The sequence below is a fragment of the Delphinus delphis genome, chromosome 1 (genome assembly GCF_949987515.2).
Source record: "Delphinus delphis chromosome 1, mDelDel1.2, whole genome shotgun sequence".
Lineage (NCBI taxonomy): Eukaryota > Metazoa > Chordata > Mammalia > Artiodactyla > Delphinidae > Delphinus > Delphinus delphis.
Window position 1 is genome coordinate 19,078,939 of NC_082683.1, and position 26,675 is coordinate 19,105,613.

Genomic DNA, 26,675 nt, shown 5'->3' on the forward strand with positions numbered 1-26,675 from the left:
AGCCACAACTACTGAAGCCCGTGCGCCTACAGCCCATGCTCTGCAACAAGAGAAGCCACTGCAATGAGAAGCCCGTGTACCGCGACGAAGATCCAATGCAGCCAAAAATAAATAAACAAATAAATTTAAAAAAATCTATTTTGAAGAAGTAACAATATTAGAACCAGGGCCATGTATTGACCCTCAGAGCATAGATTTTGTTCTGTAGATTTTTTTTTTTTTCTTTGCTTAGAGCTGAAATACAGTGTAACTCTAAGCAAGAGGTGTAACAGGTTTTTTACACTTTTTTGGTAATAAAATTATTACTTCCAACTTTACAGGTGAAATAATTCATTTTTGTGAAAAGGATTAAGTTTTCATTAGAATAGTAAAAATGTCAATCGTCTGTAATAATTTAAGTATTGAATTTTACCATCATGCAGCATAGCTATTTATTTGTATGTGTGAGAGAAGGGAAAAGGAGAATCTGAACAAACATTGGAGAATACAAAAACAAACAGATGAAAGCTGAAGTAATTAAGAACTTTTTTTAACAATATGTGAGTTCTATGCATGTTTTCCTCAGCTAACAACCAGTTAATTAAGACCTTTAGAAATGATTTATGTGGCAACCTACATGACATAATTGACTTAGAGATGAGTGAAATGTTTATGTTGTATTCTAACAGATGAAGAGTAGTTAGTATTACTGAATCTACCAAGTACTGTATATTATCAGTTTGGAGAAACTTTTATCGTTTCCCTCAATAATTAGTTGTGTTATATTCTGTAATTTTGTCTAAAATAAAACTGTGATACTTCTTGCCATAAATCTTAAATGGATCCTACTTTCTCTAGTTGTTTATTGGATTAGATACAAACTCCATGATCTAGCATTCATAGTCTTTCAGATCATGATCCTGACTTGTGTTTTCAGTCTTTTCCCCCACTGCAGCTGCAAATATACCTCATGTTCTAGGCAGATTGGTCCTCAACATGCCCTGTACTACTTTGCCTTCATGGAAGATTTTTGCTCTTGTTTCTTTCGGTTGAAATATCTTCGGCTTTCCCAGCCTCTCCCCCTACCTTCAATTTCTGCCTGCCAGAATAGTATTTGTTCTTTTTTCATTCAATCGTTTAACAAATATTGAAGCACTGTTCTAGGGACTTGGATACATCAAAGAACATTATGGCATTCATATTCAGTTGGGGGAGGCAAAAAATAAATGTATGTCTACTAGTGAAAAGTGCTATGAAGAAAAATGAAATAGGGTAAGGAGTATAGAGAATGATAGGGGGGTGTGCTCTTTTCGATTTAACAGAACATTCTGTTGAGTATGTAGCCTTGCAGAAAGTAGCATAGGGAGGCGAGGGCAGAATCAGGGAGACTCAATAGGAGGCTGTTTAGTAATTCAGGTAAGAAATGATGGTGGCTTGGACTGAGGTGAGAAGTAGTCTAATTCTGGATATATTTCTAAGATGGAGATCACAGGATTTCCTGATGGATTGGATGTGGAACGTGAAAGAAGGAGAAGTCAAAGATGATTCTGAGATTTTTGTTCTGAACAACTAGAATGATGGAGTTGCCATTAACTGAGATGGGGAAGCCTTTGGGAAGGGCTAGTTCTGGTGGAGAGATCAGGAGTTTAGTTTGTGATGTGTTAAATTGGAATATTTTAAGACCTCATGGAACCTGTTGTCTAGTGAGAGAGGCATACGTTAAAAAAATACACAAATATAGTATATAATTACATTAAGGACAAGAACAGGGTGTCTTGAGAAAGAATGACAGGAAATTCAATTTAGATGGAAGCTTAATGAGGACTTCTTTGAGAAAATGACTTGTAGGATGAATAGTAATTAGGGGAAGAATGAGAGGAAGAGCATTCCAGGCTGGAGGAATTGGCATATGTAAAGGCTGGAAGTATTCAACAAATTGAGAGTGTGGCTGGAATAGAGAGAACAAGACTGAGGTATAGAGTGAGGTAGACAGGCTACATCATGGAGGTTCTTGTGTGTCATGTGAGTTTAATATAAATTTATTTTATTTATTTATTTTTGGCTGTGTTGGGTCATCATTGCTGCGCACGGGCTTTCTCTAGTTGCAGCGAGTGGAGGCTACTCTACGTTGCGGTATGCGGGCTTCTCATTGCAGTGGCTTCTCTTGTTGCAGAGCACAGGCTCTAGGCACGCGGGCCTCAGTAGTTGTGGTGCATGGGCTCAGTAGTTGTGGCTCGCAGGCTCTAGAGCACAGGCTCAGTAGTTGTGGTGCACGGGCTTAGTTGCTCCGCGGCATGTGGGATCTTCCTGGACCAGGGATCGAACCCATGTGCCTTGCATTGGCGGGTGGATTCTTAACCACTGCGTCACCAGAGAAGTCCCGTCATGTGAGTTTTATCCTTAGTAAAAAGGAAGTTCTCAAACGGAGTGTCATGATTTGATTTGCATTTTAGGATGAGTAGTCCAGCCGTTCTGTGGAAAATGAAGAGAGGCAAGAGTGGAAACAAGGAACACTACTTGCAGGCTGTTGTGATGGAGAAAGATGATGGTGGTGGTTTGGATTAGGATGGTGATGGAGAGAAGAGAATGGATTTGAGATAAATTTTGGAAGTGGAGTACATAGGAAGATACTGAAAAAGGAGTTCTGAGAAAGAGAGAAGTGTGAAAAATGACTTGAGTATTTTAGTAGAATCACTGGTTGATGGAGGTACCTTTTATTGAGATGGAGGAGGAGCAGACAGTGTTCAGTTTTTGACTTAATGAGTTTGAGATGACCGAGATGTCTAGTAGAAAGTTGGATGTACAGACCTGATGCTCAGAAAGAAGTCTAGGCAGAGTAGGGAGATTTGGGACTTGAGTGTGTGTGTGTGTGTGTGTGTGTGTGAGTGAGTGTGTGTGTACACATACTTTAGTTGTTTGTTTGTTTATGTGGCATTTAAAGTGTGTGAGATCATTCTGTGGAGGAGTGAAGAATAGGGAGAATGCCCAGGACCAAGTTCTGAGGAACTCACAACACTAAGGGGTTGTAGAATCGAGAATCTGGAAAAGGAGAACTAGGAGGACTTGCAATCAAGCGGTAGTGGGAAGAGGAAAACTATGAGAGCCAGGCACCAAGGAAACTAGGAGAAGTTTGTAAGGAGGAAGCGACCAGTTGTGTCAAGTCAGATGAGTGTGTATTTGCTTTATCAGCCTGGAAGTCATCGGTAACCTTAGCAGTAACAGCTTTGGTGGAGTGGTGGTGGGGAAGCCATGATAGAGTGGGTGGAAGAGTGAAGAGGAAGTAAGAGAGTGGGGTCAATGAGTAAAGCCAAATTCTAACAAGAAACTTGGCTGTGTAGAAGAGACAGGTTGGTAGGTAGAAGGGGATACATGTCAAGGGAAGGCTTTTAAGAAAAAAAGTATCAGCTGTAAGAGCTATAATGTAGGAAGGAACACTTACACCATCATCTTAAAGGGGAAAATATTTCCCATGAGAATCATCATAATTCACTGACTGGGAGAACTTTTTACTGCAAGGAAGATCTGGTTTGTGTATATTTAGAATAGATGCTTAATCTCACTGACTTTTTCTGTTGCATTTTCCAAATGCATGAGATAGAAATATAGAAGAGTACTTCATACTTACTTGAACTAATATAAATATTTACGAGGTGCTTTCTATGTGCCAGGCACTGTTTACTGCATTACATGTATTAACTGATTTGATTGTTCTTCAAGAAAGTATTTGCTGAAGGAATATACAGAAGCTTTTTTTTTTTCCCTCTTCCCATGAACAGAGTTGATTCCAGAGGAGACTGGGGGGAAAAGAAGAAATAAAAGATCACATTATTGGGGAAAAGCAGATGCCTGTTAAATTCACAGAAATCTTCATATAGAGAAGCCAGAGAAATAAGCTGGGAGTAGAATGCAAATCACTGGGCTCAGTTCATATTTGCAGTTTTGATTTAGAGCCTCAAAATCATTGTTACTTTAGATTGAAATGAACAGTTACCTTTTTTTCCTTGCAAAGTAAAAAAGATTGAAGGGAGAGTCCACAGCTGTGTTCTGACCCTAAGTTTGTGGTTTGACAGCCCACAAGCCCCAAGAGTTGCTGTCATTCTCCTGATGACTCAGCAGGGACCCGTGTGCTAGATTATGGTGTTGCCTCAGTGTTGTTTGTAAAGGTTCTTTCTGTCCTGTGTAATATTTGAGATTCGAGATCCCAAAGTCAGACCCAGGGGATGATTGTGGACTGGAAGTATCATTTGTATTCCCTATGTAGACACTGAAATAGTCTATTTCAGAATTGAAGATAATTAGAATTAATACTTCAAGTAGGCAATTGAGGTGTCATTTGGAAGACTGGATCTTTGTGTTACATTGTTGTTGTAGGGTAGTTGTTAAGAGCATAGGTTCTGGAGCAGTGTTTCAACCCTAGTTCTCCCTTTGTGCCTTAGTGTCTCCACTGGGGTAATAGTATTTACTTCTTGGGTTTTTGTGAAAATTGAAAGAGTTAATATAAGAAAAGCACTTAGTGTCTGACACAGTAAGCATTGTTTGCTTGTCATCCCATGGACCTTTGGGAATGCTGAGTTAAGACTGCCCATGGATAGTTTGTATGTTTAACATATATGCTTTCAACCTCCAGGATGTTACTGTGAGAAGCATCTGCCAGTCTGCCGTTACAAATAGGTGGGGAACTTTCCATTGTTTATCAGAAGAGCAGGTTTAGTACAAAAAAAAAGTCCAAGATTAGACCTGAACTTATTCCTGAATTAACTTCAGTGAACCATGATCCTGTTGACACTTGTTAGGTAACTAAAGGACAGTCAGATTGGACTCTGCCATCTTAGAACATCTGCCTCAGCAGCTCTTTCTGGACTTGTAGCTAAAGCTGAGAGTCCATTATTATCAAGAGTGTTTTTCTTGTTTTTTATTTCTTTGTTTTGTCTTCTTTTTCTTCTTATTCTTTTCTGTGAGAGCATAAAAGAAATAAAGAGGGATAATCTAAAACATATAGGATCTAGTGGTTCTGCAGAAGTACTTTTGACTTATGGATCTTGGCATATATATAGGTTTCACTTAGCTCCCTTGTGCTACTACATTTCACTGTTCTTTGATTTTTTTGGTAAACTTTGGCATGGCTGTAATTGATAGATGATGTAAGGATCATAAAGTGACTTAAAAATCCTTCATTTTATAATGTTATAAGCGTTTTGAAACTACTTAATTTATTCCTATATAAGATAGAGTACACTGGTGTATAAAAATGAGCAGTAGGTTTTTGTTTTCCTATTAAAGTCAGAGTAATAGTCGTAAGATAATAGGTAGCATTGAGTGCTTACTGTGGTTCAGGCACAGTGTGCCAAGCCCTTTACATATGTTAGGTAATTTAATCCTCATATAAACTCAGAAATAGGAACTATCAGTACTGTTTTACACATGAGGTTTAGGTCATTTCTTGTATGTGCTCACAGGGCTGGTAAGTAGCAGTACTGGGATTTGTACCAAGGTCTTTGTGATTCAGAGAGACTGACTCTTAACCGCTAAGAGCTTTTTTATTTGTTTATATCCTTTTTCTCTGTTTGAAACTTAAATTTTTACCTAACAGAGTTTTGTTTTCACTATTTGCTGTTTTCAGTCACCCTGAAAAATAAAAAAGAAAGAATTCAGAGAATGTTTAAGAATATTTCGAAAACACTAACAACCGGTGAGCCTAGATAGTTGTTAAATGAGTTTGGTGCTTCCAGTTCTCTTGGTTAAATTTGAAAGGAAACTGTAAACTTTCCATTACCTCATCTCTTTGCATTTTGGGGGCCTGGTTAATTAGTATTTTTAAAAGTACTTTAAGGGTTTATTTATAAACTTGTTGAGGGACTTGACTTGAATATCACATATTTGATTTTAGGATTGTTTTTTCCAGTTTAGAAGTGTCAAACAGTTCCAAGTTTAACAAAAATCATGTATTAAATTGTTAGTTTTACTGTTTTTTTTTTTTTTTTCCTTAACCTCTCCCTTCAGAGGAGCCTACACTAATCTTTGCATTGTTGACAGAAAAAAAGCAAGGAAGTTTCTTTTTGTGGAGAGAGGAAATGGCTGTTAGTTCAGGACTTTATCCATATTAGGTATAAACTAAATATAGATGTGTATTCCAGGAGTGAAGTCACATCTATAAAGTTTCTTAAGCAGAGCTAATGAGATCAGCCAGTGCTTTTGGATCTGGGTTTTTTTCTTTAATTTTTGGCTCACTAAAAGGTCACGAAACTGATTAGTCCTATGGTCAGCCTTCCATGTCCCTTAAGAATTTTTTTAATAAGGAATCTTCCTTTAAGCAAACATAACTTTAAACTATTCTGCTTTGTGTATAAGGAATAGTTACTTATGCCTCTTTTTTTGTTTTTTAGGCTGCACTGCGGGTCTTGCGGATCTCTGTTCCTTGACCAGGGATTGAATCCCGGCCATGGTAGTGAAAGCCTGGAATCCTAACCACTAGGCCACCAGGGAACTCGCGCTTAAGCCTCTTTTTGAGGGGGTGTAATAAATATTTTAGTTTCTTGACCCTCTTGTTATTTTCCTATCTCTATTTTTTGTTTGTTTGTTTGTTTAGTTAGTTTTACCCTTAAGTCTTTTTCACACATATTTTTACTGTGAGGCTAGACTCTTATTGTCTTGTTGTCATCTGTTTTACTTAGTATCTTCTTGGTTTATTTGGTGTTTAATCATTAAGTCAGATCTCAGTGTGGCCAGGTAGTAATAGGATTCTTCTGATTGGTTGGTTAGAACAGGTATTGTAGTAGAACAGAATGAAGAAATCTCCCATTTCTGGCCGAAAGCACAGGTCGTTCTCAATAAGGACTTCTTTTTTTTTTTTTTTTTTTTTTTTTTTTTTGCGGTACGCGGGCCTCTCACTGTTGTGGCCTCTCCCCCTGCAGAGCACAGGCTCCGGACGCGCAGGCTCAGCGGCCATGGCTCACGGGCCCAGCCGCTCTGCGGCATGTGGGATCTTCCCGGACCGGGGCAGGAACCCGCGTCCCCTGCATCGGCAGGCGGACTCTCAACCACTGCGCCACCAGGGAAGCCCCTCAATAAGGACTTTTAAAAGTCCCTCCAAAGCATTCTTACCCACAATAAATGTTTTCAGCTCTTGTGCTCCTCCACAGAGCCCTTTGTAAGCATGCCAAAACATTCAGGCACTTGGCAATGTACTATGCTGCTGAAGAGAAGAATGATCTACCTTTATAGCATATCTTTATTAGAAATATTTTAAAATACAACTAACTCTGTAAAAAGTTTATCTTAACATAGTTCAAGGGTTTTAGTTCATGAAACCAAATGCTCTCCAAGGTTTAGTTCAGGTATCTTCTGAATCCTTCTCTGATCTTTGTGCTTCCTCAGCAGAGCTAACCCTTCCTACCATCTGTCTGGAGCACCGTGCAGTTGCATGTTCTGTCACTCATCTGAATCATTTTCCTTCATATCATTGTTCCAGTTAGAAAGTGAATTCCAGGAGATGAGGGGTCAGGGATTATTTTCTTCATCTTTTATTTCTCACCTAACACAAATCTTGTCATATAGGAGATAACTCATCAATTCAGTAAGTATCTATTAACGTTTTGGGACAAATTGGTATCTGTAGTCTGGGAATAGAGGCAAGTAAGAGAGTATTAAGTCTGTTTCTGGTACTGTGTTCTATATTAACTCATAGTAAAATACCAGAAATAAAAATAGTGTTCAGTTATTGAATTTGAGACTTGTAATTTAGGTTTTATGACTAAGCTGCTCACTAGATAGATAGCCATTGATCTAAACTTAATAACAGATTGGTTTAGAGGTCAAGAATCTTCAAATTATATAACTGAAAGATCAGGTTTAAGTTGTTGTTCTCATCTGTAAAGTGGGTGTGTTTCTTAGAAGTGATGAACATTCTAGTCTGGATTTATTTTATGTACCCAAAGTAGCCTGAGTCTGGGGTGTTTAGACCCACACAGAAAGTTGAGACTTGAGATTTCAAAGTCAGGTCCAGATAATTAAATTTTCATAATTGGAAGCAGTTTATTAGAAAACAAATATAAATGGAGCCAATAAAATTTATCAGTGGGGTTTCCCTGGTGGCGTAGTGGTTGAGAGTCTGCCTGCCGATGCAGGGGACACGGGTTCGTGCCCTGGTCCGGGAAGATCCCACATGCCGCGGAGCGGCTGGGCCCGTGAGCCATGGCCGCTGGGCCTGCGCGTCCAGAGCCTGTGCTCCACAACAGGAGAGGCCACAACAGTGAGAGGCCCATGTACCGCAAAAAAAAAAAAAAAAATTATCAGTGATAATGGGGACAGTTTGCCAGAGAAATGAAAAATATTTCAAGAGTAAATTATTTGACTAGAAAGATATTGTATTTCCAAATGAACTACCTGAAAGATAAATATTTTGTTGTGTCTAAAATAAAACAGATAAAGCATTGTTTTAAGTTAAAATTTGCCTTTATCATATTTAAGGCACCTGTGCATTGAAATGGTAAGTAACTTTTCACAGCTGCAGTATGTTGTTGCATATACAGTTTTAAAAGAAACTTATTTTGTAATATGTTTTAATGAAAAATTTAAATATAGATAATCCAAAATAAAATACCAGAGTCATTCATTCATATGTTTATTGTGTTTGAGTATTTTATATTAAAATAGTCTATAGCATTTTTATGACTTCAGTTTTGCATTGCTTATTGTTGTTATTAATCCTTTGTTCTTAGTCATTTAGAGGTCCAAAATTTAAAATAATACTATAGTGTAATGAGCACATGAAAAGATGCTCAACATCGCTAATTATTAGAGAAATGCAAATCAAAACTACAATGAGGTATCACTTCAACCTGGTTAGAATGGCTATCATCAAAAAGTCTACAAATAGGGACTTCCCTGGCGGAGTCCAGTGGTTAAAACTCCGCGCTTCCACTGCAGGGGGCATGCGTTCGATCTCTGGTCGGGGAACTAAGATCCTGAATGCCGTGCGGTGTGGCCAAAAAAAAATAAAAAATAGAAAGTCTACAAATAATAAATACTGGAGAGGATGTGGGGAAAAGGGAACCCTCCTACACTATAGGGTAGGAATGTAAATTGGTACAATCACTATGGAGAACAGTACGAAGGTTCCTTAAAAAACTAAAAATAGAGTTACCATATGATCCAGCAATCCCACTCCTGGGCATATATCTGGAGAAAACCATCATTCGAGAAGATACATGCACCCCAGTGTTCATTGCAGCACTATTTGCAATAGCCAAGACATGGAAGCAAACTAAATGTCTATCAACAGAGGAATGGATAAAGAAGATGTGGTACATATATACAATGGAATATTACTCAGCCATATAAAGGAATGAAATAATGTCCTTTGCATTATGGATGGATGGGCCTAGAGATTATCATACTAAATGAAGTAAGTCAGAGAAAGACAAATATCGTATGACATCACTTATATGTGGAATCTAAAAAGATGATACAAATGAACTTATTTACAAAACAGAAACAGACTCACCGGCTTTGAAAACAAACTTATGATTACCAAATGGGAAAGGTAGTGGGGAGGGATAAATTAGGAGATTGGGATTAACAGATACACACTACTATATATAAAATAATCAATAAGGACCTACTGTTTAGCACAGGGAACTCTATTCAATATTCTGTAATAATCTATATGAGAAAAGAATCTGAAAAAGAATGGATATATGTATATGTGTAACTGAATCACTTTGCTTACCTCTGAAACTAACACAACACTGTAAATCAACTATACTCCAATATAAAATAAAAATTAAATTAAAAAACACAATACTGTAGTGTAATGAGCACATGGAAAGATGCTCAACATTGCTAATTAGAGAAATGCAAGTCAAAACTACAATGAGGTATCACCTCAAACCAGTAAGAATGACTATCATCAAAAAGTCTACAAATAATAAATGCTGGAGAGAGTGTGGAGAAAAGGGAGCCCTCCCACACTGTTGGTGGGAATGTAAATTGGTGCAGCCACTATGGAAAACAGTATGAGGTTCCTTAAAAAACTAAGAATAGAGCTACCATGTGATCCAGCAATCCCACTCTTGGGCATATAACTGAAAAAGGTGAAAACTCTAATTTGGAAAGATATGTGCATCCCAGTGTTCATAGCAGCACTATTTACAGCAGCCAAGACATGGAAACAACCCAAGTGCCCATCAACAGATGATTGGTTTACAAAGATGTGGTACACACACACACACACACACACACACACACACACACACACACACACAGTGGAATATTACTCAGCCATAAAAAGAATGAAATACTGCCATTTGCAGCAACATGGATGGACCTAGAGATTATCATACTAAGTGAAGTAAGTCAGACAGAGAAAGACAAATATTATATGCTATCACTTTATGTGAAATCTAAAAAATAGTACAAATGAATCTATATATTACAAAACAGAAACAGACTCATAGACATAGAAAACAAATCTATAGTTACCAAAGGGGAAAGGGAGGGGTGGAGTATGGGATTAACATATGTACACTACTATATGTAAAGTATATAAGCAACAAGGATTTACTGTATAGCATAGGGAACTATATTCAATATCTTGTAATATTCTATAATGGAAAATAATCTGAAATATTGATATATATATATATAACTGAATCACTTTGCTGAACACCTGAAACTAACACAATATTGTAAATTAGCTGTACTTCAATTACAAAAAAAAAAAAAAAGGAAAAATAAATAAATAGCTTAAGAAAAAAACCACCAGTGCTGTAATGTGTATCTTTATAGCCATTTTTCTGTGCATAACCGCGTCATGTAATTGTTCTTTTTTGGCTGCATCAGGTCTTTGTTGAGGCATGCGGGATCTTCGTTGAGGCACGCAGGATCTTTGTTGAGGCATGCGGGATCTTTAGTTGTGGTGTGCAGGCTTCTCTCTAGTTGTGGCGTGCGGGTTTTCTCTCTCTAGTTGTGGCGCGTGGGCTGTAGGGTGCATGGGCTCTGTAGTTTGCAGCATGTGGGCTCTCTAGTTGAGGCACGCTTGCTTACTTGCCCTGCGGCATGTGGGATCTTAGTTCCCCGACCAGGGATCGAACCCACGTTCCCTGCATTGGAAGACAGGCTCCACCATTGGACCACCAGAGAAGTCCCCATGTAATTGTTTTTAAAGTCCCTCACAAATCTCATTTATCCTCTGAATTCTTCATTTTCCTTTTATTTACCTGAAGTGTAATCTCTTTAAAAACTTTCTGGAGAATTTAGATTCTTTACAGAGGGAGAAATTTTTGACTCTACTGCTGACCTCTTGATGGAATTTCTAGTTAAAATTGCTTGGTCTGGGAACTTGTTGATAAAGAGAAATAGCTCCGCGCTAAAGTTAGGTAGTTGCTGTAAGCGCAGATTGGGGAGGAGGAGTATTTTTTGAACACTTAATTGTTTTCTTTCTCTCCCAGGACTCTTTCTGAATTTAGTTTATACTACAGCATGTATATTTTTAACTTGCCCTTAGGGGAGGTGGGCTGCTGGATTTTGCCTTGCATAAGAATTTCACTCACCGACCCGCTCTAACATATTTGTCTTCAGCTGATAAGCAGGGGAACACTGGCAGTTAGTGAGTTTATCTTTGGTTAGAAGATGTTAAAAGAATGAGGCTTAGCCACTGAAAAAGTTTGAGATACATTTTTTTGTATGTGACCAAAGTGAGAATATGTAATTGTACAGGGCACCTGTTTCTTTTTTTAAATAATATAATCATGCCTTAATATAATAAACATTAATTAGTTTTCTGTGTTCCTGAAATTAACTCATTTAAATGTCACACATTCAAATTCTACATAGTTTTATCTGAAAATGTCTTGATTTCACTTCCATTCTTTAAAGATATTTTTGTGGGATGTAAGATTTTGGGGTGATTTTTGTTGTTGTTTTTATTTCAGTATTTTAAAAATGTAGTTCCATGTTTTCTGGCCTCCATTATTTCTGATGAGAATTCAGCTGTCATTTGAATCATTATTCCTTTGTATGCAGTGTAGTTTTTTTTTCTAGTTACATTTAGGATTGTCTCTTTTTGCTTTTTAAGCATTTTAATTATGATATACCTAGGTGTGACTTACTTTATATTATTCCTACTTGATGTTAATGAAACTTCTTGAATCTGTAAATTTGTCTTAATTTGGGAAAAGTTCAGCTGTTATTTCTTGAAAATTTTTTGCCTCATTCTCTCCTCTCCTTCTGAGACTCTATTTAAATATATAGACGTTTTGAGGGCTTCCCTGGTGGCGCAGTGGTTGAGAGTCCGCCTGCCGATGCAGGGGACACGGGTTCGTGCCCCGGTCCGGGAAGATCCCACATGCCGTGGAGCGGCTAGGCTCGTGAGCCATGGCCGCTGAGCCTGCACGTCCAGAGCCTGTGCTCCGCAATGGGAGAGGCCACAACAGTGAGAGGCCCGCGTACCGCCAAAATATATATATATATATATATATATATATATATATATATATATAGACCTTTTGATCTTTTCGTAGGTGTTTGAGGCTCTGTTGATTTTTTCACTTGTTTGTTTTTATCTCTTCTTCAGATTGAGTAGTTTCTTGCATCTGTCTTCACATTCATAGACTCTATTCTACTGTTAAGCTCATCTTGTGGTTTTTAAAACTTTTCAGATATTGTATTTTTTAATTCTAGAATTTTACATTTTATTTTTTTTGTGGTTTCTCTCTACTGAGATTTCCTATCTTTCTTTATCATGAGCTTATTTTCCTTTGTGTCCTTGAACATAGTTATAATAACTGCTTTAAAAATCCTTGTCTGCAAAATGCAGCATCTAGGTCTGTTTAGCGTGTATCTCCTTGATTATTTTTTCTCTTGAGAATGGGTCATGTTTTCCTGTTTTTATGGGGAATCATTTGGATTGTATTCTGATATTGTGAATGATAAGTTGTATCAGTAGAAACTTTGGATTTTGTTATGTTCTTCTGAAGAGTATTGATCTATCTATCTTTCTTTCTCTCTCTTTCTGTCTCCCTTTTCTTTTTCTTCCCTCCCTCCCTCCCTTCCTTCCTTCCTTCTCTTTCCCTTTCTTTCTTTCTTTCGTTCTTCCTTCCTTCCTTCCTTTCTTTCTTCCCCTTCCTTCCTTCCTTCCTTCCCTCCTTCCTTCCTTCCTTCCTTCCTTTCTTTCTTTCTTTCTTCTCTCTTTCTCTCTTTCTCTCTTTCTCTCTCTCTCTCTCCCTCTCCCTCTCCTGAACTTAAACTGAAAAACTCTCTCTTCTCTGGTGGGTGGCAGCTCAAATTTCAGTTCAGTTCTTTTAGTTGGCCTACTTGGAATCTGCCCTATGCATATGTACGCCAGGGATCAGCCAGATATCTGGAGAGAGTTTTGTGTAGATTTTAGGGCTCCCCCTCTCTGGTTCTCTTTTTTGTGGTGTTCGACATTATTTTCTGGTGGTGATGGTTTCTCTAAACTCTGTCCTTTGGTTCTTCAAGCCAGCAGGACTGTGAATCGTTCATTGGAACTTTAGCTGCCCTGCATGGCACAAGGTTAAAAGATAAAAATTGGGGAAACTTGTCCAGTGTATTTCCCTTGCAGTTATCAACTCCATCCAACATCTGCTTGCTTATGTTCATTCTCCAGTGTAGTTCACCCCAAGTGGTTTTTTTTTTGTCTAGATGTTATCATTTTTATGGGGGCAAAGGGTTGATCTTATGGGAACTACTTGGCCATACTAAAAGCTTCAAATTGATTTTTAAAATTAACTTTATAACTTTGGAATAGTTTTAGATTTATAGAATATTTGCAAAAATAGTGTAGAGTTCTCGAATTGATTTTAAATGAAAATATTTCTAAAATATACTAATATTTCCTTGACTTCTTAAAATGCTGAATTTAACTGTCAGTGTCAGCATTCTGAATACAAATTCAGTAATGCAATGATGGCCTAAGGAACTATTGAGGTATGTAAGACTATTTTTGCCTTTCTGCTGAATGGCCTCAGCGGTTGTGCTTTTTGAATCTCCTGTGTGTATGCATGCATGGGTACGTGTTGTGTTTCTGTGTGTTTTCTGTCTTCCTTTGTCAACTGGTCTCTATTGATGCAGCCCATTTCCTTTAATTTTCTATTGTAATCTTTTGTGCTTTGGGTAAGCCAGATAAACTTGTTAAAGTTTGTTTGAAATAAGAGTAAATAATTTCTGAGAGTTTGAATGTTGAGTTGATGAGTCAGGTACATGACCTTTAGTACATGGTCTTGGTGACATACGTTAGTGTTTGTTGTTCAGAGGCTTTTTCTCTAGCCATGTGCTGTCTATATGATACGTGGCTAGCCATATGTGGCTATTAAGTGCTTGTTTGAATTGAGATGTACTCTAAGTATAAAACATATACCAGATTTCAAAGATTTAGTACAAAGAAAAGAATGTAATAACTTTATGTTGATTATATGTTCAAATGATAATATTTTAGATATATTGAATAAAATATTTAAATTAATTTCACTTTTTTTTTTCTTTTTAAAATATGGCTGCTAGAAAATTTAAAGAACAATTCTGGATCACATTGTAATGGTTGTGGTTCAGGTAACTTATCTTACTTGATAATAGTCGTGTCCATCTGTGTGAGTTGGTGGTTGTACCACACAAATCATGAGACTAACAGGTACAATTCCAGCATTTCCTTCTTATCTTGGTGTTAGAAGCTGTAAAAGCGGTTAATAGCATGGACTTAGAGTTCAGACTTCAGTTTTACCACTCCTCAGTTGTGTGACCTATGGCAGGTTACTCAGTTTCTCTAAATCTCAGTTTCCTTGTTTGAAATATGAGGAAAACAATACCTAACTTCATGTGGGTATTGTGAGGATTAATGTATCTATATAAAGCCCTTTCAAATAGTGCATGTTGAGTGAGAAATCAGCTGCTAAATTAAACACTGGCTATTAACTTGTTTGCAGGCAATTTTGGCAGCATTTTCATTTATTGTAGTTGATTCTTATAGGGAATAGAGTCAAGGTCGATCCAGACAATAAAAAGGGTTATACCTTTGGCTATCTTTTTTTTCTTTCTTATCGTGCAGTATTTTTAGTTATATGGGTTATAATTTGTTCTGAAGAGATAATAGACTTTGTTCCTCCTATTTTAGGCTTTTGATGAGTGAATGTAAACATTCCAGCAGAGCTTGTTTTTTCCATTATGGTTCTGTTGTGCTTAGATGGAAAGTCCGGTCATTGTATATCTGGCACTTAGTTTTAACAAACGATTCTGGCTGAAACATTTCAGATTTGATTCTAGTATGGATTAGAGCCTTTGTTTTCATTTTCAGCATACAGTTCAAATATGTAACAGAGAACAAAAGTAGTACTTAGTAGAATCTTTTTCAACTGTCATTAATTCCCTATGTTATTTCCATTAGTAGTTTTTGAGTAACAGCTTTGTATTCAGAATTTCTTTTGAATTCTTCATAGTGCTTGAAAAAAATGCTGTCGTATTTAAACAGCTTAATATTTTGACAGTGATTGGGGCAGGAATAAGATTATCATGTATAAACATTTTCTTTAAAAACTTTCTTAAATCTAAAAAAAAACAAAACAGTACAGAGGTCTATAAAGTTAATACCCCTGTTTCTACCTTTCCCCAAGTCTGTCCTGAGATATAAGCAATGTTAATTTTGGTTTGTAGCCTCCCACACCTGAGAAATATTTTCAAGCCAAGATTATAGCTCTGTAGTTATCTCTTGAAGGGATTTCTCTTTCTCTCCTTCAGCAAAATATAGGCAGACAAACCCTCACCTCCATCTTGAGGCTTTTCTCTACCTAGTTGCTCAAACCAGAAATCTAGGAGGTACTTGATTTCTTTCTTTCCCTCAGTTACCACATCCAAACCATCCACAACTCTTTAGGATTATACCCTTCCCAGTTCAATTTAATCTATGCATTTCTTTCCATCTTCATTGCCTCTACCTAATCCAAGCCACATTCCACTGGGACTATTACAGTAGGCATCCCAGCTTCCATTATTCATCAGCTTCATGCCCCCAACCTGTTTTCCATATGGTAGCAAGTGTTATTTATTGTCTTAGAATTGAAATCCGATTTTACCTTCATATACCTCCGCCCACCAAAACCCTTCAGGGGTATCCCATTATCCCATTCTGTGGCATATTCTCCCCTCCCAGCACACACACACACACACACACACACGCACGCACGCACGCACGCACGCATGTGCGTGCTCCGTGAAGTAAGGAATATATTCTCTACTTGGCACATACTTTGTTACCAAGCACTTACCACATGCTGAGCAATATTATAAGAGATTTTGATATATTAACATTTAATCTCATAATAATTCTGTGAAGTAGGTATTATTCCCATATTACATATGAGGAAACTGAGTTCCAGAGAGGTTAAGTGCCCAATATCATACAGGTGGTTAAGATGAACCCATATATCAGCCCAGGCTTTCAGCCTTCAGAATCCTTGCTGTTAACCATTGTGTTGGATGATTTCTTTCTACATAGTAGGTACTTGGTAAACATTTGTTAAACGAATGAAAAATTATTCCCTCTGTGAATGTAAGTTTGAACTCCTTAATTTGGTCTAGAAAGTCTTTCATGATCTGGCCCCTCCCAATACCACTTTCTCTAGTACTTATAGCAATCTAGTCATACCGGCTCTTTGCGGGGCTGGCTTCGTCTCATTCTTTAGGTCTAAGAGATCTTTTATGACCATCTTATCTAAAGTAGGTGCTGCTTGTCATCTCTCTTAGTACTTTGTTTCCCTTTAGGCACTTATTGCAGTTTAAAGTTTTTAACTCGATATATTTATTATCTGTTTCTTCCATAAAAATGAAGGTTTCATGAAGTCAGGTCTTATCTGTCTCATTCACAGCTGTTTCTCCAGTGCCAGCTCCCAGTGCTTGGGAGGATAGTAGGTCCTCAGTAAATATGTATTGAATGTTGAATAAATATACCTGGGTCCTAGGCAAGGAGGTGTATAAAAGGTGTTCTGTGAATGAGGAAATACAGCCCATAGCTTGAACTTCAGTGGCAAGTACTACACAGACTACTGAAATCCTAGAGTGAAGTCTAAATGGCAGCCTATGAAAATAGAATTAATTGTAGACAAACCAGAGCCCTGGTTATTATACCTCCTTTCACTTATATTGAGAGTTTTCCTTTTTCATTCCTTACCACACTTACATATTTTCATTCTTCCTGCTAGTCTTAATTGGAGACAAATAGAGATATTGGTTTGGATACTTATGATTGTAAGTAACAGAAAACTTTGCCCCAAATTGTCTTGAACCACTAAGGCAGCGTATCTAAGAAAGAAGTCTAATAGGAAGACTGGCTCCCTTGTGATTCTTTTGGATCTGTCCTCTTTTGGTATTGGTTGCAGCCTCAGGCAGTATCAAGTTGGCCACATCAGCCACAGTTTTCTCATCGAAGGGTTTCTTCTTCTGCTGTCTTTATCTTAAGAGTGAGAAACTTTTCTCAGGGGACTGTTTTGTCGATTAGAACTGAGTCACATGATTACAGTAGGTCTGTCACTGGCAAGAGGACTGGAACTATCATGACTGGCTTAGAATCAGTCAGGATTTACCCCTAGAATTGGGGATTGGGTTATCATCTCCTGTATCACTTGGGGGAGGGAGGAATGGATTCCTGATAAAAAAAAAGTTGCAAGTTCTACCAGCAAAAGAAAGGGGAGAATGGCTCTCGGGCAGGCAACTATCAGATTTTGCTGTGTGGCTTCTGTGGTTGGTTAGCTCTATCCCAAGGTGATTTGGAGACCTAATTAAATTTTTTGAGAAAACTTATTAAATCAGAAAGATTTAACTTAATAAGTTTTTTCTATACTGATAACCTTTTTTTGTAATTCAAAGGCTTTCACTGTTAGTAATCAACAGAAAGCTAATAAATAGTAAGGCATCTGCAGTAGATGAAGTCCTATAGAAAGAAAAAAAAAGTACGGGGTGTCGATAAGTTTGTAGTCTAGTTCAGGAGATGCAGTGCAGAGATATGAATATTAAAGTAATAATTCACAGTAGTGATTTAAGAGATCACAAGGCAAGTCATGATTTTTAAATTTTTTTTATTTTATTATTTTTTTTTGCGGTACGCAGGCCTCTCACCGTTGCGGCCTCTCCCGTTGCAGAGCACAGGCTCCGGACGTGCAGGCTCAGCGGCCATGGCTCACGGGCCCAGCCGCTCCGCGGCATGTGGGATCTTTCCGGACTGGGGCACGAACCCGTGTCCCCTGCATTGGCAGGCAGACTCTCAACCACTGTGCCACCAGGGAAGCCCCCATGATTAATTTTTAAAAAATAACATAGAGTTGCTGTTCCCTGGGCGTTTGTAAGAGATGCAGAATCTTGGGCCTCACCCTGGATCTACTGAATAAGAATTTGCATTTTAACAAGATCCTCTGCTGATTTATGTTGACATCAGGGTTTGAAAAGCTGGGCGGGTAATTGGACAGGTAATTGGTTTGGGCTAGAGTGATTTAGAAAGTTCTCTTGGGGGAGAGGCTTGAGCTTGACCAGAAGGGCAGGTGCAGCAGGGGCATTTCAGATGGAGGATAATGTGATTTTAGTCACAAAAGTGTCCAGATTTATGCTGACTATTGTACAGGATGAATGGGAGGGGATAATGGAATAGTAGTATGGACACTCAAGGATATCGGTGGGGAAGGCAATAGGAAAGGAGGAGAGAGACCTTTTTCAAGACCTCATTTTTAAAGGCTATTGTACATGTTTACAAGTTAAAAAAATTAAATTATTAGGTATATTAGTTGAATCATAATTTGATCACTTACTGAAGGAAACAGAAACCAGCAACCTTTGAAACTTCTGGAATTGAATTGTCACTCCCATTTGACAGGTTTAACTGTGGATAGTTGTGGGAGAGCTTTTTCACTAAACCTTGACATTTAGCTAAAACAATTGGCTAAATTGTGTATCTTAACTATTTCTTCTAACAGCATTCAAGTAACTTTGCATCTTGATGACTTTAGTAATAACTATAGATTTTAGTGGGTTATTTCAGATAGGTAAGCATGATAAATTTTGGCTGTCCTTTAATTGTTCCCTCCTTGTTTAAAATTTAAGAATAAAGTGAAGAGACATATTTGTATAGTTTTAAATGATTTCTCAATTCACAGTGATTTAGACTAAAGCAAGAGAACATCAAGTCTCCTGTTATAAGTTGAATCACCAACTCAGAGGAGGAGACATGGCAAGCCCTTAAGACTAAAACTCACAAAATCATGATTTATTGGGGGATGTTTATGAGAAAATGCTAAACAAGTATTATTACAGTTGTGATAAAGTTGGGGGGTATATTTTGAGTTTCACTGTATCCTATAGTGACATTTTTACTTTGTGTATTCTCAAATTTTTAAATTATTCAGATTAAACTTTGTAGACCACAGGTAATACAAAAGCAGGAACCATGTCTTTTCTTGTTTATCACTGGATTTTCATTGTTTAGTGTAGGCCCTCACTTGGTTGATGAATGATTAAAAAATAAAAATTTTAATTAAAAAAGACTTTCTGCCCTTGGAGATAATACATAAATGACATAATAAAAGTGGGTTTTAATATAGTTAGAAACTATTTAGAATGGAAGTGGAAACTAGATTAATAATTGAAAAAAACTTTATTTGGAAATAATTTCAAACTTACAGACAAGTTATAAGAATAGGAACAGTACAAAGACACCTTTTACCCAGGTTTACCTATTGTTAACACTTTACCCCATTTGCTTTGTTATTTACTCTTTCTCTTGTAAGTTGTGTACATTGTAGCCCTTTACCCCTAAATACTTCAGTGTGCATTCCCTAAGAGTAGGGATATATCTTGTATTACAGCATAACAGTTATTAACTCTGTAAATCAGTCTCCACCATACCCCCCAACCTCCCCTTTCCAGAATAGGAAACTAAGACCCAAAGAGATTAAGTGATTTACCCATGGTTATATAGTTTCTCAGTGGAAAATGCAGCCTATTTTGCAAGTCAAGTATTGGTTCTCATCCCTAAATCACAGCAGTATCTTTTCTTTTTTCTCTTGACAAGTCAAATCACTTAACAGTATAATAAACTAATTAAAATTTATAATTGTTCTTCTAAAACCAGATATAGCCATCCTGCAGCAAGCATAAAGGACTTGATCTATAAAGGACTCTGGGTCATCATAATTGTCCTTGACATTGTATTTGGTCTTAAGATAAGCTGGGGCATCTCTGGTGGTGCAGTGGTTGAGAGTCCGCCTGCCGATGCAGGGGACATGGGTTCGTGCCCCGGTCTGGGAAGATCCCACATGCCGCAGAGCGGCTGGGCCCGTGAGCCATGGCCGCTGAGCCTGCGCGTCCGGAGCCTGTGCTCCGCAACGGGAGAGGCCACAACAATGAGAGGCCCACGTACTGCAAAAAAAATAAATAAATAAAAAATAAAAAAGAAAGAATAATAAAAAAATAAAGAAACATTAATGTTATATTGTTTTGCACTAAAAGGTACTTGCCTCTGCTCCTTAGTTTTTGTGGAATGAGAGTGTTCTTGAATTTGAGTGTCTAGGTTTTAAGGGGCTCTAGGCTAGTTTGGTTTAAGTAACTTGGCTTTTGCCAAGTGTGAGGCAAGGTAGCATAGTGTGGCATTACTTAAGAGTATGAGAGGAGGCTGTTACTTATCAAAACTGACCCTAACAAATGGTGACTAGGTTGCTGGCTTACAAAGAGCAGAGTCCAGAAGGCATCATGAGGAATTCAGAGTTTAACCATGGAGTAAACATCTTTCCAGTCTTTTTTTTTTTTTATTTTTTGGCATGTTTTTCCTCCATGTCAGTGTTTACCAAAATATGGTCTGCCTACCAAACGCATCAGAATTAGAATTGTTTGGAGAGCTTGTTAAAAATTGCAGATTCCTGAACCCTACCACAGACATACTGAATTAGTGTCTGGAGGTGAGACCTGGTAATCTGTGTTTTAAACCCATTTCCTTATGGATTTTTATGTATCCTAAGAGTTCTAGAATCCTGCTCCTATGTAGGTGTCTTTCGTTTTCAGGGCTTTTCCACATTCATTCTATAACTTGTGTTTTACCTAATTTTCATATGTTTAGGGTGGGAAGGTTTTTGATTGCTTGCTTTTTTGTTGTTAAATGAAAGATTCATGTGCGTGGTACAAATATCGAAAAGTATGAAAGTGTATACAATGCACAGTTCCCTCCCCGTTCCCCTGTTGTAGAGCATTGTGCTGTTCTAAGCCCTTTAATATAGTAATTCATTCAGTTCTTCCAAACAATCCAGTGAGGTAGGTCATGTCACTGTTCCCATTTTATAGAAGACAAAAACAGGCCCAGAGAGGTTAAATCACTTTTTCAAAGTCACACAGCTAGGAAGTGCTGGAATTGTCTGGGAGTCTGGCTCTTAACTCTTAACCACCATCCTCTGCTGAGTGAGAGGATATAAGGATTAACTAGATTAACACATGTGAAGAGCTTGTTTTGGGAGAGTATAGAGTTCATCTTCAACATGGTAAGTGTTTCATATGAACTGTAACAGCCTACCCTGGAGTTTCATCTAAGCCTGGTATCTAATCCTTAATCAGTTCTCTAAATTGCACAGGCTCTCTTCTGGAGAGTAGACTTCATGAATTGGTGATACTGAACAAGAAAATGGTAGCAACTGAGGTCCTTTCAGTGTCCTGTCATTGGCTGTCTGTCTTTTATTTACATAAAATACATCCCAGGCAGAGCTTGGGATACGGTAATTCTTCCATTACATATCCTTTGCTTTATTTATAGAATTATTTCTATGATATGGTTATGGCCAGGAAACAGTGATACATTCTTTACATGGCCAGAGATTTTTGACACCTTCTCAAATAGAGGATATCTTTGCTGAACTCCATTTAGTGGAGTATTTAAACTTTATATAGACCATATTTCTTAAAGCATTAGGGCATAATATATGTCATTTGGAAGAACTTAACGTAGAAAATACTTAGATTCATTCCCTTCTCTTATTTTCTAAATGATAGAACCTAGGGATTCTAATGACAGTGCTAGAACTGAAGAACCTGTTGTTAGGCCTTGAGTTCTGTGCATGAAGTATCTTTAACGTCAGGTAACATTTACTGAACTCTTACCATGTGCCAGGAACTGTGTGTACCTTAACTGATTTGATCCTCATGATATCACGTAAGTTTCACAATGTTAAGTATTTTACCAAAGGTCACACAGCTAATACTTAGTGAAGTCAGGATTCAAATCCAGATGTCTTAATCTAAACATTGTTATTTCCTCCATACTCTGCAGACCCTGTAGAAGGATAACAGCTTATTAAACGTGTGGACTCTAAACCTTGGTTCCAGCATGTTTAGCAAAAACTCTGAAGAAATAGATAATAGAAGCCAGGTGACTTCGCCCATTTATTGTGTTGTTTTGTGACTTTTTAAGTTAATCTAAATCAAAGGAAGCCATTTTGTGAATTTAGACAGCTAATTTAGATAGAAACCACGTTAAAGGTAAGTGAGCTCTTAAAGTTTTAAAGTTCATTCTTTCAGCTACACACTGTTCTCATACCTTCCCTTGAAAATATGTCAAGGAAAATATTGATAAGTTAATGGTCAGGAGCCCATTCTTACCTTCAGGTCCCAGCTTCTCTTTCTCTTCCCCTAGTCATAGTCATCCCTCACCCCCAGTCCCTTAAACACAAAGAAATAAAGAGGACCAAGTTAAAGCTCTCTTTCTAGGGTGTTTTTTTTTTTTTAATTTAGTTATTTATTTTTGACTGCGTTGGGTCTTTGTTGCTGCACTTGGGCCTTCTCTGGTTGCGGTGCATGGGCTTCTCATTGCGGTGACTTCTCTTGTTGCGGAGCGCAGGCTCTAGGTGCGTGGGCTTCAGTAGTTGTGGCTCGTGGGCCCTAGAGCGCAGGCTCAGTAGTTATGGTGCACAGGCTTAGTTGCTCCATGGCATGTGGGGTCTTCTGGGACCAGGGCTCGAACCCATGTTCCCTGCATTGGCAGGCGGATTCTTAACTGCTGCGCCACCAGGAAAGCCCCTCTAGGGTGTTTTAAAATCTGACTATTCTGAAAACTGATTAAACTGGGTTTTCTAAGTGAGCAGTTCCTTAACCTTGAATTAGTAAAACATTAAAATATTTATGGCACCTACCACTGACCCCTGTTCTTCAATGTAGGAGTTAATCAAGTAGTTTCTGAATAAATAGTGGTATTAGGCAATTCAAGAATTACAACAGAGGTGGGGCAGGGGAAGGGTGCGGAACAGTGAGTGTATGAGAAGAACCCTAGATAGCAAATTAAACAAAACTACCCCTTTTGTAAGAACAAAACCTAAATGAATGCTAAGATTCATTATTTGTCTGGAATTGGTGGTTATTTCTGTCAGTGGTATTGTTCATGTTTTTGCTTTGATTATTTGGATTTTCTAATTTTTAAGAAATATAGACAAGTATGTTTTCTGTAATATGAAGTTATAGTTTAAAAACTATGTATTGCAAATTAAAATTTTGTCCAGTATGTGATATTTATACTTGTAATCTGTGTCTATGTATTTTATTTATTTTTTTATAAGATTAAAAAAAATTATATATATATATTTATTTATTTTTGGCTGAGTTGGGTCTTCTTTGCTGCGCGGGCTTTCTCTAGTTGTGGTGAGCGGGGGCTACTCTTCATTGCAGTGCGCGGGCTTCTCGTTGCGGTGGCTTCTCTTGTTGCGGAGCACAGGCTGATGCACGGACTTCAGTAGTTGTGGCACGCGGGCTCAGTAGTTGTGGCTCGTGGTCTCTAGAGCACAGGCTCAGTAGTCGCGGCGCACGGGCTTAGTTGCTGCGCGGCCTGTGGGATCTTTCCGGACCAGGGCTTGAACCCGTGTCCCCTGCGTTGGTGGGCAGATTCTGTGCCACCAGGGAAGTCCTGAGTCTATGTATTTTAAAAACAGCTTTACTGAGATATAATTCAGATATTATTCAGTTCAGCCATTTAAAGTGTACAATTCAGTGTTTTTTTGGTATATTCACAAAGTTATGCAACCATCACCACAGTCTAATTTTAGAACATTTTTATCACTCCAAAAAGAAACCTTTTACCCATTAGCAATCATTCCCAACTCCCCTTTCTTTCCTCCCCTCTACCAGCCCTAGGCAACTGCTAATCAACTTTATGTCTCTGTGGATTTGCCTATTTTGGACATTTCATATAAATGGAATCATATAATATATGACCTTTTGTGACTGGTTCCTTTTATTTAGCATAATTTTTCAAAGTTCATACAAGTTATAACATATATCAGTAATGTATTGCTTTTTATTATCAAATAATATTCCATTTTATGTATATATATCACCTTTCATATATTTTTAATTTTGTTTTTTAATTTTTGTAAATTTTATAGAAATATAGTTGATTTGCAATGTTATGTTAATTTCTGCTGTACAGCAAAATTATTGTTATACATATATATATTCTTTTTCATGTTCTTTTCCATTATGGTTTATCACAGGATATTGAATATAGTTCCCTGTGCTGTATAGTAGGACCTTGTTGTTTATCCATCCTATATATAACAGTTTGCATCTGCTAATTCCCACTCCTTCCCTCCCCCCCACCCTGCCTTGGCAACCGGAAGTCTGTTCTCTATGTGAGCCTGTTTCTGTTTCATAGATATGTTCATTTGTGTTGTGTTTCAGGTTTTACATATAAGCGATATCATATGGTATTTGTCTTTCTCTTTCTGACTTATTTTGCTTATCATGATAATCTCCAGGTCTATCCATGTTGCTGCAAATGGCATTATTTCATTCTTTTTTATGGTTTAGTAATAATCCATTGTATTAATTTTGCTTTTCAAATTTAATATATCTGAGAAACCTCCACCTGGGAAGATGGATTAGATGGCGGTGGTGAGTTTCATGGGTTTTTGCTTCATACATCCCAGACTTGGCACTATAGAACCCAGCAACCCAGAAACTCCCAACAATTGTAGACAGAAACAACAACAACAAAAACTCTGACAAAAGGCTGCTCTCTCTAGCCAAAAAACCAGGAAAAGGGGCAGCCTAAGCAGGACAGAAAACTTTCAGACAATAGCTGCTCTATTCCAAACACCACAGGAAAAATCTATGGTCCTGTTTTCCACCCATGCCAGCGAAGGCCGAATGGGTTAGCCCTGACTCCACCCTCTGGTGGTGTGATGTCAATTAACAAATCCTTTACTGATGGGCATTGGGAGATCCCCAGTGTTTTGCTATTATAAACAGCACTTTATTTTTCCTTCCTCTTGTATCCTTGGACATCTGTATAAGTGTTTCTATAGAATAAATTTCTAGACATGAAATTGTTGGGTCAATAGCATACAGTGAAGCCTTCAAAAATGACCATTAGATGACATTAAAATATGGAAATATATAAGAAGTATTAAATTTTCTATCTTCTTTCTGTTGTTCAGATTGGGTAATTTTTATTATTCTGTTTTTCAGTTCACCAATTCTTTCCTCTGTCCTCTCCATTGGCTGTTGAGCCCACCCTCTGAGCTTTTTATTTCAGTTATTGTATTTTTCAGTTCTTAAATTTCTGGTTCTTCTTTGCATCTTGAATTTCCTTGCTGAGGCTATTTTTATGTTTATTTTAATCTGTTCATAATTGCTCATTGAAGCATTTTTATCACGGCTGCTTTAAGATCTTTGTCAGCTAATTCTAACATTTATGTCATCTTGATGTTGACGTCTTTTTTTTTTTTTAAACATCTTTATTGGGGTATAATTGCTTTACAAGGGTGTGTTAGTTTCTGCTTTATAACAAAGTGAATCAGTTATACATATACATATGTTCCCATATCTCTTCCCTCTTGCATCTCCCTCCCTCCCACCCTCCCTATCCCACCCCTCCAGGCTGTCACAAAGCACCAAGCCAATCTCCCTGTGCCATGCGGCTGCTTCCAACTAGCTATCTACCTTACCACGTTTGTTAGTGTGTATATGTCCATGACTCTCTCTCGCCCTGTCACAGCTCACCCTTCCCCCTCCCCATAACCTCAAGTCCGTTCTCTAGGAGGTCTGCGTCTTTATTCCTGCCTTACCCCTAGGTTCTTCATGACATTTTTTTTTTCTTAAATTCCATATATATGTGTTAGCCTACGGTATTTGTCTTTTTCTTTCTGACTTACTTCACTCTGTATGACAGACTCTAGGTCTATCCACCTCATTACAAATAGCTCAATTTCGTTTCTTTTTATGGCTGAGTAATATTCCATTGTATATATGTGCCACATCTTCTTTATCCATTCATCCGATGATGGGCATTTAGGTTGTTTCCATCTCCGGGCTATTGTAAATAGAGCTGCAATGAACATTTTGGTACATGACTCTTTTTGAATTTCGGTTTTCTCAGGGTATATGCCCAGTAGTGGGATTGCTGGGTCATATGGTAGTTCTATTTGTAGCTTTTTAAGGAACCTCCATACTGTTCTCCATAGTGGCTGAACCAATTCACATTCCCACCAGCAGTGCAAGAGTGTTCCCTTTTCTCCACACCCTCTCCAGCATTTATTGTTTCTAGATTTTTTGATGATGGCCATTCTGACTGGTGTGAGATGATATCTCATTGTAGTTTTGATTTGCATTTCTCTAATGATTAATGATGTTGAGCATTCTTTCATGTGTTTGTTGGCAGTCTGTATATCTTCTTTGGAGAA

The 26,675-nt window shown here is 37.8% G+C and overlaps 1 protein-coding gene across 2 annotated transcripts in view; it reads left to right on the plus strand.

The window, feature by feature from the left end:
* CLIC4 (chloride intracellular channel 4) overlaps nucleotides 1–26,675 on the plus strand; it is an 84,636-nt gene that overhangs the window by 8,477 nt on the left and 49,484 nt on the right. Inside the window, exon 2 of one of the 2 annotated variants that reach the window (XM_060016507.2) lies at nucleotides 6,363–6,421. The exons of the other annotated variant lie outside the window; for it this stretch is intronic. Coding sequence (XP_059872490.1) covers nucleotides 6,419–6,421 — 3 coding nt within the window. The 5' untranslated portion in view covers nucleotides 6,363–6,418. The remainder of the gene's footprint in view (nucleotides 1–6,362; nucleotides 6,422–26,675) is intronic. 2 annotated transcript variants of the gene reach the window in all.